At 40.4% G+C, this 14,309-nt stretch overlaps 1 protein-coding gene across 2 annotated transcripts in view; it reads left to right on the plus strand.

Moving 5' to 3' along the window:
- Window positions 1–12,368, plus strand: part of SERPINI1 (serpin family I member 1) — an 83,590-nt gene extending 71,222 nt beyond the window's left edge. For both annotated transcript variants that reach the window (XM_050966056.1, XM_050966055.1), the window contains exons 7-9: window positions 7,786–7,872; window positions 9,280–9,369; window positions 11,199–12,368. In XM_050966056.1, the coding sequence (XP_050822013.1) occupies window positions 7,786–7,872; window positions 9,280–9,369; window positions 11,199–11,275 (254 nt within the window). In that variant the 3' untranslated portion in view covers window positions 11,276–12,368. The remainder of the gene's footprint in view (window positions 1–7,785; window positions 7,873–9,279; window positions 9,370–11,198) is intronic.
- The last annotated feature ends 1,941 nt before the right edge of the window (window positions 12,369–14,309 follow it).

Consider the following 14,309-nt stretch of genomic DNA (forward strand, 5'->3'; position numbering starts at 1 on the left):
AGTGAATATGAAAGTTGTAAGGTGGATAAGGAACTGGTTAAAGGGGAGACTCCAGAGGGTCGTATTGAAAGGTGAACTGTCGGACTGGAAGGAGGTCACCAGTGGAGTCCCTCAAGGATCGGTTTTGGGACCGATCTTATTTAACCTTTTTATTACTGACCTTGGCACAAAGAGCGGGAATGTGCTAATAAAGTTCGCGGATGACACGAAGCTGGGGGGTATTGCTAACACAGAGAAGGACAGGGATACTATTCAAGAAGATCTGAACCACCTTGTAAACTGGAGTAATAGGAATAGGATGAAATACAACAGTGAAAAGTGCAAGGTCATGCATTTAGGAATTAATAATAAGAATTTTGGATATACGTTGGGGGCGCATCAGTTGGAAGCGACGGAGGAAGAGAAGGACCTTGGGGTACTGGTTGATAGCAGGATGACTATGAGTCGCCAATGTGATACGGCTGTTAAAAAAGCAAATGCGATTTTGGGATGCATCAGGCGGGGTATTTCCTGCAAGGATAAGGAGGTGTTAGTACCGTTGTATACGGCGTTGGTGAGACCCCATCTGGAATACTGTGTGCAGTTCTGGTGTCCCATGTTCAAGAAGGATGAATTCAAACTGGAACAGGTTCAGAGACGGGCTACGAGGATGATCCGAGGAATGGAAAAACTGCCTTATGAAAGGAGACTCAAAGAGCTTGGCTTGTTTAGCCTGGCCAAAAGAAGGCTGAGGGGGGATATGCTCGCACTATATAAATATATCAAGGGGGTTAACGTTAGGGAGGGAGAGGAATTATTTAAGCTTAGTACTAATGTAGCCACGAGGACGAATGGGTATAAACTGGATATTAGGAAGTTTAGACTTGAAATTAGACGAAGGTTTCTGACCATTAGGGGAGTGAAGTTCTGGAATAGCCTTCCGAGGGAAGTAGTAGGGGCAAAAGACTTTCCTGGCTTTAAGACAAAGCTTGATAAGTATATGGAGGGGATGTTATGATAGGATCGTTAATTTGGGCAATTGATCTCGAATTACCACCAGACAGGTCTGCTCAGTGGTCTGCGGGGAGATGTTGCATGCGATGGGTACTGAGTTGCTGCGGAGAACTCCTTCTTGGGTGCTGGCTGGTGACTCTTGCCCACATGCTCAGGGTTTAGCTGATCGCCGTATTTGGGGTCGGGAAGGAATTTTCCTCCAGGGCGGATTGGCAGGTGCCCTGGAGGTTTTTCGCCTTCCCCTGCAGCGTGGGGCACGGGTCGCTTGCTGGTGGTGTCTCTGCAGCTTGAGGTCTTCAAACCATTTTTGAGGATTTCAATAACTCGGTCCTGGGATAGGAGTTGTATAAAATTGGATGGGTGGGGTTCTGTGGCCTGCCTTGTGCAGGAGGTCAGACTAGATGATCAGATTGGTCCCTTCTGACCTATGAGTCTATGAGTCTATGAGACATTTCCTGCCCCAAAGGAAGGGTGTTCACTTTTGTACCTCATTCATCTCAGAAAATGGAAACAGACTAGTCAGCTTTACTGCGATGTCTGGATCACGAACAGTAAAGGGGAATATTTGAATCTGAATGTTAGCCCTAGAGGTAGCATTCTTGTGGGGACAAAAGCTCTTTGGCACCCTCTAAAGCTGACGTGGGAAACTAAGGACATGTCATTATCTGCTGCTGGTCTAATTCACATACTCTGCTCTTTGGATCCCCTCTGTGCAAAAGGGGAAAACAAGTTCTCTGAACTTCCTGGCAGGAGTAATGTGCATATAACTGAGGAACTCCACAGGTGCCCAAGACTGAACATTCTGTATTTGCCATGAAATGGAAAAAAAACATGAAACTGCTTCTGTTGATATTGGGTTTTATATATATAATATAATATTTTATTTACACAGACCCTAAATTTGAGGTCTGAACTATTCAGTATGGTTTAAGAACTGTCTTGGAGCAGCTAAATTCTGCCTCACTAGAATGCTCCCTGTATTTTCAGCTGAATATGGTAATTCTCGCATTCTGTCCTGAGGTGATATATAGTGCTTTGTGTGTACTGCTAAAATGGTAGCTGCCTTTATCCCCAGAAGGGACCTGCATTTCAATGAGGAGTGAAGTGATTTTAAGGCAAAATCTTACAGGAGGGAGTGGGTGGAGGTACATCACCCCAGTAGGGGTTCCTGGAGGCATTGTGGTTGGGGTAGCTATCCTTTCTCTGGAAGAGAATAGGCCAGGGAAGTCCCTACTACACACTTTTCTGGTTACTGAAAACCTGAGGAGATTTTGAGGCACTTCAGAATGGCTTGACTGAATACCACTGTGTTCACAAGGATGTGAAGTGCAAAGGCAGATTAAATTTGCTAACAAGGTCATGCTTGCTAGAAGGAGTAATTTGAATAGCTCTTAAACATTCCTAGGCTCCTAGGCTGGGATTTTCAAAGGAGCCTATTGAGCTAGATACCCAAATTCTACTGAGTTTCTGTGGGATTTGGGCTTCTAACCACCTCAGGCTCCTTTTGAAAATCCCAACCTGAATTAACAGTAGTGGCTGTGGAAAATGGCCAGAGCATTTTAGTGGACAGTTCAATTAAAAACCCCATTCATTATGCAGAGGTTTAAAAAAAAAAAAAACATCAAGTAGAGTATAAAGGGGAGAGAAAATACTGATGAGATATTAATGCCATTATACAAATTTATGCATCTTAAGCTTTAATACTGTGGTCAATTCTCGCTATCTCGGAGCTATAGCAGAAAGAGAACAGGTCCAGAAACAGAGTGACAAAAATGATTATGCTTCGATATGGAGAGAGACTGAAGAGACTGGGATTGTTTTATTTAGAGAGGGGATGAATAGGACAGGATGTGATAGAGGCATATAAAATAATAAATTGTATAGGGATGGAAAACTGGAATGAGGTATTACTCTTCTCTCAGTATAAGAACAAAGGGACAGCCAGTGGAGCTGAAAGGCAATCAATTTAAAACTGATAAAAAGAATACTTTTCTTTTAATGTAAAATTCACCCCCAGTGCTCGTTGCCACTGGATATCATTGAGGTCAAGAGCCTAGGATTCAAAAACAGATTTATGTGTTTATGTGGACAATGAAAAGTATCCACAGTTATACTAGATAGGCATAAACCTGGCGCTAACTGACAAACTTCTCCTGTGAGCAAGTTAGGCAATAGCTATGAGATTTCGTGCACCTTCCTCTGAAGCATCTGAACCAATCCTGGCTATGTTAGAAGCAGCATGGACTAGATGTGTGAGTTCCTGTGCCTTATAGTCCTCTGTTCACTGTGCAGCGCTTTTAAGGTCCAGATCCTGCCATCATTTGCAGCCAAGCACATTATTATAGGACTACACCTTGAATAAGTGTTATTATTATTATTAAGTGTTGCAAGATCAGGCCCTACCTGCACAACATTCATTAAGGATAACAGTGATAGGGCCCAGTCCTGCCAGGTGCTGAGCACACTCAGTAGCCACACACTTCATTGGAAACTAAAGGTGCTCAGAACCAGGCACAATCAAGAGTTTTGCCACTGGGTTTCAATGGAGAAGGTTCAAACATCTGATACTTCAATCAGTGTCTTCCTTAAGATTGAGCGTTTTGTCAGCCATTAAGAATGACAGGGTGAGTGAGGTACTACCTTTTATTGGACCAACTTCTGTTGGTGAGAGAGACAAACTTTTGAGAGCTTTCTGTAAACTCAGAAGCTTGTCTCTCTCACCAACAGAAGTTGCTCAAATAAAAGGTAGTATCTCACTCACCTGGTCTCTGTAATATCCTGGGACCAACATTGCTACAACAACACTACATACAGCCATCAAGCATAAGCATTCCTTAGGGTTTAAGACTACTGTGTGCTTATAGTTGGCATTTTTCTTACTCCAAAGGGTTTCCTCTTGATAAATACATTGGTCAGCTCAAATATTTAATCAAATTGGCTAGAAGGGGGACTATTATAGGAGTGAGATGTAAAAGAGAGACTTCTAGTTATGTCGATAACACTGGTCTACAATTTTTGAGAAGTCGTCTGCTTCAGAGATAAAATGTGATATTTATTATGTATTTTGGTGTGCTGAATTCAAATATGACAATTAAAACAACTGATTGGCTACTGTTTCTAAGATATTTAAGTTTTTACATTTTATGTCTATGTATATTGTGTAGATAGTAGAGTTTTAATCATAAATTGTAAACCTAGGTCTTTTCATATGTTTATGCTTGCTTTACATGATAATATTTCACCTGTCCTGTTTATGTAACACTTTAAAAATCAGCAAAAGGGTTATATAACTAAAATTTATTGTGAAACAAAAGGCAAAAAACTATTATGTAGATAGTTTAGTCCTATTCAGTGTCTACTTGGCGCTTCTTGGCTTGTCTCTTGTATTCATTAAATGGAGCATCTCTTGTCACTGTCCAGCAATAGTCTGCAAGCATTGATGGGCTCCATTTGCCCTGATAGCCTGCCAGGAGATTCCACTGCTGTAGTCTGGAGCCCAACAGCTCTGCGTTACTCTTGAGTAGTTCCAAATCCCTGACAAGGTCATTCAGTTCACCTTGTGTTATGAGGTGTGGTTCAGAGGAGGACGATGGGAGAAAATGTGGGTCCTGTGACATTGATGGTTCAGGACCAGAAGTTTCATCCTCTTCCTCTCACTCTCACTTGAGTCAGACGAGGAATTCTGGTGCTTCAGGAACCGGCAGTCCTTCTCCGTGGGGTACTGGGCGTATAGCTGATGGAATGTTTGGATAATACACAGTCCACTTTTTCTTCTTTGACACACCTTTCCCAACTGGAGGCACCATGCAGAAGTAACAATTGCTGGTATGATCTGTTGGCTCTCTCCAAATCATTGGCACTGCAAAAGACATAGATTTCCTTTTCCTGTTCAACCGCTGGCGAAGATTTGTTGCACAAGTGTTGCAGCTTATGTGTGGGGCCCACCTCTTGTCCTGATCTCCAATTTTGCAGCCAAAATAAAGGTGATAGGCTTTCTTAACCATAATGGTTAGACTGGGCTTTTGTGATGCAAAAGTCACTTCACCACAAACATAGCAGAAGTTATCTGCACTGTTCACACAAGTACGAGGCATCTCTGCTCACTTTGGCTAAACAGAAATGTGTCCCTTTGCAAAATCAAACACTGACAAGAGAGCACGACACTGTATGATTTCTAGAGCTGATACAGGGCAATTTGTTCAGCAGAGTGATGTAAGCTTTGTTATGATTGCATCATCCATGACTTTTAGGAATAACATGATGCAATTCCTATCATGTATGATGCAATACCAGCTTCAGATTTCATCATTCATTGTTTTGCCTAAAAAGCAAGTATGTCCAAACCCAGTCATAGATTTATTCATAGATCCAGTCAAAGATGTATTTTAGTCATTTCTGGTTTAAATTGAGATCCCTTCCCTTTATAACTCACTTATCCTCCGCCATTCCCAAGTCAAGGGTCATATATACTGACCCAATAGCATATCTTGAAAACTAGAGCCAATCAATAATTTTAAGCATCATTTTCGTTCTCAGTGACCCAGAATTAGTAAAGTTGGACTACATTTATTTCAGAAGCATTTTGGCTGTAGAGCAGTGTAATTAGAAGTGTTCATCAGAATATTTCCATTATAAATTGACTGTTTTTGCATATAGCACTTACGGCTGAGAACTTACTTGTGCCATGTGACAGAGTGGGTGTAGCTTAGAGCTGGCTCAGAACTCTGAACTTCCTATAGGTCTCCACATCTGATGAATAGGGAGACAATTGATTAGTTCTGGGTGATTAACTAGTCAATAAGGTGATTCAGTTAGTCTGCTATGGACCATTAAATGGGCAACAGGGAAGTAGGAGGGGGAAAGAGCTGGATGGAAAAGTCTTGTCTCATCTCTTTGAGATTCTTTACTTTTCTCACCCTACTCCCTCACTCCCCATTTAAGGGCTATGCTGAAGTTTTGGAAAAGCCATATGGTGATAGGACATGAAGCTGCTGAGATATTGTAAATAAAGTTTAAGCGTGTGTGAAGACTGCTTACGAAGAGAAATTCGGAGTGAGGGAGCACACCCTATGATGTGCCAAAATGCTGCAGTTCATTCTTGAGAAAGTTCATTTTATTTAAGTCTGAATACTTTCCTATGAGTGGGTAGCTTTACAGGAAGACCAGATTTAACCCCTTGGCCTCTGGATTAGCGGTGCAAATAAACCCTTTAGACAAACAGTAAAGTGCAAAAAGTAATGATCACATGTGAACACTTCACATATTATATTTGAGATCTTTCTATTAATAGCTGTTATGTTAATACCTAAATGAGTGAGATTTGTGCTTAGTCTGTAAACAGATGCTTTGTGACAGATGTGCTAAAAATAATAGAGTGGAGGCTCTTTCTCCCTGCTTTCAAGACAATAGCAGCATTTCTGAAAGCTTAGAACTGAAGCCTAAATCTTGTACAGTACTTAGTAGTCTCCTGTATGTTTTACCACATATGGTCCCATAGGAAATCAGTTGGGGCTTTTGTTGAAGAGATGCTGAGCAGCTGAACTGTGAGAGCTAGTTCATTTCAGAGCCAACATAGCTTATCTTGAGTTAATGAGACCTACTGGAGTCATGTGATAGGCAGGGCTGTCTTTTTTCTCAGTTGTTTACATTAGCACTGGAACCATTATCTTTTGTTATGAAAGAGAGCTGACATAAATGTAGATCAACTACAAGAATATTCCCACAGGCTTTTCTTATGGTGATGATTCAGTGTGTTCAGTTAATGATTTGATAGCAGGTATTGTGTACTAAGGGTTATATCATGGAAGGCTTCAGAAATAGAGAAGGTTATTGATTTGCTTCTTGGTTTAGATTTTGCATGTTGATTTATTTCCCTGTTATGAACACTCTTATTTCTTTCCTAGCTCTCAATTTTATTCTCTCTCGTCTATGTGAATATGAGCTATTTCATAGTGCATGCACTTGTGTGGGTATATGTACAGCATAGATCTAATCCACTGTGTATCTACTACTTCTATAATATATTGTGTTGCTGGGGTAGGGTGGAAATTTGTTAATAATAGTACTAACTAGGAGTGTAAGGGCCTATTCCCAGGACCTGATATGGCCTGATCCTACTGCCATTGAAGTCGATAGCAAACCTCCCAATGACTTCAGTAGGAACAGAATTGGATCCATAGTGACTTGCTGGGATGGGAGAGAGAGCACACGACAGAGAAAGCAAAAGCTCAGTTCCTCTCCCAGTGAACTCAGAGTCAATGACGACAAAATTTCCATTGGCCTCACTAGGTATGAAGGTGAATCCTTGGTGATCACTGGTGGTGATTCTATTGCAATACCATCTGACGTTTAATTTATAAAGTCAGGATGGGAAGAAAATATGCATGAAAAATTTGGGCCTGATTGTGCAAGCTCCTCCCAGAAGTTTATATAGCATCTTTCAGCACTGGTCCCAAATGGAGAAACAAATAACTACTCTCTGCTTGTAATGTTACATCCTTTTCTCTCCAGCTCTTGGTCTGCCTTGTCTGTTTAGAGTTTAAGCTCTTCAGGGCATGGACTGTCTTTTATTCTGTGCTTATATGGCACCTAGCAATGAGGACTCTGTCTCAGTTGGTTTTTCTAGGTGCTTCTGTGACACAAATAATAGTTAAATAAAAATATAAACAAGGAAAAGGCTGTTTAAAACCAAGATGGGGGAGGAAGCCTTCGCAGTTGAATCTGCCTTTTAAAAGCTTCACTTTTTACTAACCCACTTTAAAATGTCTCTTTTTCTTTCTCCTCCCCCTCCAGATAACGAAGAGCTTTACCTTGCTAAAGCAATTCACAAGTCATTCCTAGAAGTTAATGAGGAAGGTGCGGAAGCTGCTGCTGCCTCAGGTATCAGACTCTGAAAACCTGAACTAAATTATAGGTCTGGCTGCCCTGTATTAATTCGTATTTTAAAAATGCCTTGGCACGGAGCCGAAAAGCTGAGCACAATACAGCATGAAGACAGTTTGGCAAGTGTCCCTCCTTCCCAGAGAGGATGCTGGAAATTGAAAATGCCAACATTTTCTTAATATGAGTGTGTCATAAAGTGTCTCAAGTGCTCAGTGGAAAATATTGCTTCTTTCTCCCATTTCCTTTCTAATGAGAGGTGGGAGGCTACATGCTGCATTTTTGAAGATAGATTTTCTTTCTGGAACTTGAATCTTGGCAATTTGGAATGGTTGTGGTAGTTTTATTTTTCCCCATCATGTGTGATTTGCTAATTGAGACGGTCTGTGTGTTTTCTCCAAAACGGTTAGAAGTACCTCAGAGAGATTGTTGTGTTTTAATAAGCATTTAAACAGGGATGTGAGCAGGAATGCAATAACTGGAAAAAGCTAGCTTGCCAGCAGTGATGTTTCAGGGGCCAGATTGTGAAAATGCTTGGTTGTCACAGGCAAATCTTGACTCTCCATCTTCCAAATGAGTTACTTCATTTGCCAACTTGCTTGCATTACTATGTGATTTTTCTCCATAAGCACTTGTACTATTCTTCGAGCAAGAGAAAAGCAGCACCCTTTGTAGTCAATCCCGGTGATTCTTTTGAGCTTGGCATTTAACAGTCATGTGGGCAGGGATTATTGGCATGCATGGGTTTTTTATTGTCAATACAGTCAAAATGAAAAAGTTAATAAACTCTTGTAAATAATAAAGCCCTAGTGAAAACCTTAGAAGATTTCCAAATATAAGAAAATACCAAAGGGCCAAAATCTACCTGTCTCCTCATATATTTTGCTTGTGACTTTATTCGTTAATATACAGTAAACAACGAAGAGCTAAATTAAAAATTTCAAGGTCAGCCCACACCCTTAACTCTTCTTCTATCTAATAAGGAGTTAATGTGAGTACCAGGGTCAGGCTTAGAGATCTGTGGAGCACAGTAAGAGTGGTTAGTGATACTGTCTACTATAATACATTTTCCTTTGAAAGGGAATGGCCTTCATTACCCAGAGGTTCTGCCTTTTTGTAAGTTTTATAAGCTGTTCCATCATCACTGAAAATAAATTGTGCCATTGCCCATTGTTAATCATTCTCGGTGCATACATAGACATGTAATTACTTTGGAAGTCTGCTTCCTTTTAGATTAGATGGTTCATGCTATTTGTTGGTGACAGTGCAATCATGTAGGCTTTAATTCCCATTCATGGGCTTTACAAGTATCACGTGTGAAGAAGTTAATATGCTGTATCTAGGGAGAGTATTGGGAAGATAAAGTAATACCTGACATGCTGCTTGTGTGTGTTTTCTCCCCTTTAGGAATGATAGCCATTAGTAGAATGGCTGTGCTATACCCCCAGGTTATAGTTGATCATCCATTTTTCTTTCTGGTCAGGAACAGGAGAACAGGTAAGTGTATGCGGCTTCCAAGCTGCTTTCTCATTGTTTACAGTGAATCTCCATCAGACCCATGCAACAGAGGCTGTTTTGGATCAATAAACTGGTCTCAGAGTGTAATTTTTTCTCTACTTTCTGCTCTGCAGTGCTTTGTGTTGAGGGATTTTAACTAATCTCTCATAATGCACATTCCTTTAACACTCCTCCCAACCCCAACCTCACACAGGAATAGCCTGGAAAATATTATTGCTCTCTTTTTGATAAGTGATTGTAGGAAAAAATCACCAATGAACTTCCTGAGGGTTGAGGCAAAATTGTCATTGTAATCTTAAACCATAGCTCTACATTTGACTTCATCAGGGGATGCAGTCGTGACTCCCCTTATGCAGTCAGCATTCCTGGAACACACCCTCTGACTTCTGTAAGAGCTTTGCTTTAGAAAGTCCAGCAGAATTTGCCCCAATACCAAGTGATTTCCAGAAAGGACAGATATTGCAGTTACGAATAATTCTGTGGTTCCATTGGTATATATTCTGTGGCAGGCAAGGATGAGAACAGTATTTACTGGCAATATAGCCTCTGATGAAGCAATGTATTGGTTTGGTTTTTGTAATTTTTTCTTGGTAATATTGTGGAGGTGACTGGATAACAAATAGCATGTTACTATGTGGCCACACAGGAGCTGGAGCTGTCTGTTATGACATCTCACCTAGTCTGGAGCAAAATTCAGTAGCTTCAGTTCACAAGGGTTTAAGTGTGTCTGAGATCAGTCTGGCCCAGCATGTGCAAGATATGCTCTCTTATTATTAAACATTCATATTGCATTTGGGGCCCTATTGTGCTAGATGCTGTACAAACATTAACAGCCTTTGTCTCAAACCTTGCACCTGGTGAGCTAGGTGCATCAGAGACACCCTACCAATGTACTGTCCAAGAAGATTAAGCTACAGTGATCTAGACTCTTATTACTTCTGAATGAGGGCATCCACACAGGGCTTAATACACGATAATTTATGTCCATTTACTGAGTGTCCCCTTAGGGACCCTTCCAGAGAGATGAGGAAGGGGAATCTGATGGGTGTGTCAGAAGACTACAAAACCCTAAATCTGATAGTGTCTAGTGAGCAATTTATACATTGAAGATCTGCTATGTATGGGAACTGAATGGCTGAGAACAGTAGTGCTGGTATATAGAACTTTTTGCCTCTTGGTATCCATTCAAATGAGGAACAAGTCCAGTAAAAGACCAAATTTTCATTCTTTTTGGAGTCATTGGGAGCCTTGCCAGTGATTTCAATAGTAGCAGGAACATGAAATTATCATGCAAGTTGCCTGTGGGCAGATGTCCACATTTCAGTTGATACTAGCTGGAAGCCTTCTTGAGATCCTCCGTCTAGAAGCCAAGGACTGAAAGGATGTGGAGACTGAACTATCCATTGACATCAGTGATGGTCCCTCTAAAGCCCAATGAAGTCCATATGCATCTTTCTATTGATTTCAGGGGCTTTGGAGCAAGCCTCTGGAGTGTGTTGAGGTGCATTGTCAGAGCAGTGGAGAAGTTTTCATTACTTCTGTCTGTGCTGTGCTTGTTCTGAGTACAAACAGAGGAACTCATTCTCCAAGTCTATCAATCCATCACCTCTCATGGATACTAAATTCAGATGCATATATATATATATATGTACGTACGCGTACACAAAATTTATAAACATTATGCCCTATAAAATCTGTATCTTTATCAGATGATGAATAAATCACCAATAACTTCAAACAACAGAGAGTGGTTTAGAAGTGTGTCCTTCTGTGTGGTTCTGATTTGTGTGTTCTCTCATTTGGTTCAGGTACTATCTTGTTCATGGGAAGAGTCATGCACCCAGAAGCAATGAATGCAAGTGGCCATGACTTTGAAGAACTTTAACTGATAACACCACACACTAAAAAGGAAAGAAATAAGCACACTGAGTTTATAACTGATATATTTAAGGTTTGCCGTGTTTTACAATGTACCTTAAGACACTGTTTAAATACTTCCATATTTAACACGGTTTAAGTTACAAGCCAAGCTTATGGAGGAAAGCTTTCAGTATTAAAATAATGGTTCTGTTGCTGTCATTGTGATTGCTGTGTCAGTCCTTAAAATAAAATTGTATACATGTCAACAGCTGTGTTTCTTATTTTAGTGAATTGTAATGCAAAAGTTTGTTAATTCGTAAGTACTGTATTTGTTACATCTCAAAGCTAACATGATCAGTAAGATCGCGCTAGAATGTCTACAGTTTTAAATAGTACCAGTGGTAAAACTTGACAAATTATTCACCCAGTTCTATTAATTATTTGAAAAATGTAGTCTCTCTCGAAATATTTGTAAGCAGATTGTAATATCTTGTAATTCATTCATTATTTGAATGCTCTTATGCAAATCTTTTTAACTCTCTGGATTGATTATGAACTGTTCTGAAAGTATGTATTTGGTATTCACTGTGCTGGTTCATTGTGATTGTTCAGTTAAGACTTGTGGCGTGAAATCCTGACCTCCTTGATGTCCGTGTAAGACACTCACTGACTTCAATGGGGCCAGGAGTTCATGCATGGTGACGTTTAATCTGTTGGATAACTGTAGTAGCCCTTCTTCTATGAAGACTCCCACATGTGAATCTAAAATGCTGTTTTTGTGAATACTCCTGCATGTGACTTTGAAATTGACTTTCCGTGAATGCTGATGCCAGTAAAACTCAATCGCATGAATGTTTGTGAATAGTGAGCACAGAACAGATGTGAGCATGACTGAACTGAAATCACTTACATAGGCGCATAAATATTTGTGGATATTTTTCCACCTCGCTCCTCCCCCACCGCACTGTTTGCCTGGCTCTACTAAATAATTCTATCTCCGCAGCTCTCTCTTAGTAGTGAGCAACGAGAGCATTTATACAAAAAAGGCTTTTTCAGATAATCCTAAAATGTGTGAAAATGATGTTCAGTTTGTGAAATAAATGTCTAATGAAATCTAATCCTCTTTCTTCCTAAATTTCTTATTGAGAACGAAGTGCCAGATGGAACAGAATGATACATGTAACAATCTAAATATTAGGTGGGATAATAAATGCCACCCCCCCACTCACAGGAAGGAAGAGAAAGTACCCGCCAGTGCCAGACACTGACATATAATTATCACTTCCCACTTTGTGTAAAATATAAAATGAACTGTAATTACTACCAAAGGTGAAAGGGAAAAGGAAAGAAGGTAGGGCCAGAATCCAATCTATGGCAAGAAAAAACAGTCTGTGGATAAGAGGCGATATGGTTCCTTCTTCCAGTCAATAGGAATTTTGCCTTTGAATTCAGTGGGAGCAAGATCAGGCCTAATTTCTGGAAAAGTTATTGGCTGATCTTTGGGTAGAATCATTTATAAGATTTCCTGGTATGTTTTCAGTTTAAACCAGTCCCTCGCAGGCACTGCTTACATGCTATACAAGGGACAGAACGTCCAAAACTTGACACTGTTGTTCGTGGGACTCTTGTATGCTCCCAGGCTCAAAGCTTGAGTCTAGTGCTCAGGCCAAAGAGCTTGCTGAGTGCTGGGAAGAAGTGTTGAGAGCAATGAAAGAAAACTTAACTGAGCATGCGCCTCCCACGCCAGACTGCAGAATGATGCCCTCCATGGAGGCTAGTTACAAATGCCTCATGGAAACTGGGCAGGAGGATCCATGGAGTGGCTGATACGCTCCCCACCTCAGGCTGGCTGAGCCATTTGAGCAACAATCTAGCAGCACTTTCTGCAGTGGAACTACCCCAGTACTGCAACAAATTGACCTTACAACATTTCATTGTTTTGTGTTCTGTACCCTTAGTAAGAATTTACAATCAAAATATCACCTCCACAGAGAATCCTATTTCCTAATGAGCCCCCAAATTAATTCAGAACTTGGAATTTATATTTTCATAGATTCCAAAGCCAAAAGAGACCATGGTGATCACTGAGTCTGACTTCTTGTATACTTTACTTGGTCCCGCCTTAGCACAGGGGCTGGACTTGTTGACTTCTCATGGTCCCCGCCACCTTATATTTCTGTGAGTCTATGATAACACAGGCCATAGAACTTCTCAAAATGATTCTTAGAATTTTCCCTTTGGAAAAACATCAAAGCTTGATTTTAAAATTGCAAGTGATGGAGAATCCATCCTGACCATTGGTAAATTGTTCAAATGGTTAATTACCCTCACTGTTAAAAATGTGTGCCTTGTTTCCAACCTGACTTCCAGCCATTGTGTTGTATTAAATCTTTCTTCCCTAGATTGATGAGCCCACTGTCATATATATGTTTCCCTGTGTAGGTACTGGTAAACTGTGCTGAAGTCACCCCTTAAACTTCTCTTTGTTAAGCTAAATAGATACTCAAGGAGCTCAATCACTATAAGGCATGCTTTTCTAATCTTGTAATCATTCTTGTGCCTGTTCTCTGAACTCTCAAATTTATCAACATCCTTCTTGAATTGGGGACAACAGAACTGGACACATTGTTCCAGCAGTGATCATATCAGTGTCAAATACAGAGGTGAAAATGACCACCTACTCAATATTCCCATTTATGCATCCAAGGATTGCATTAGCCTTTTTGGCCACAGCATTGCACTGGAAACTTATGTTCAGCTGATGATCCACCATAACCCTCAAATCCTTTTCAGAGTAACTGCTTCCCAGGATAGAGTCCCCTATCCTGTAAGTATGGCCTACATTCTTTGTTCCTAACTGTATACATTTAAATTTAGCCATACTAAACTGTATATTGTTTGCACTTATCGTAACAAATGATCCAGAACTCTTTGTATCCGAGACCTGTCCTCCCTATTATTTACCAATCCTCCAATTCTTGTCATTGGCAAACTTTATCAGTGATTTTGTTTTCTTCCAGGTCATTGATAAAAATGATAAATAAGACGGATCCTAGAAC

Source organism: Gopherus flavomarginatus, chromosome 8 (assembly GCF_025201925.1).
Source record: "Gopherus flavomarginatus isolate rGopFla2 chromosome 8, rGopFla2.mat.asm, whole genome shotgun sequence".
Classification (NCBI taxonomy): Eukaryota; Metazoa; Chordata; order Testudines; family Testudinidae; genus Gopherus; species Gopherus flavomarginatus.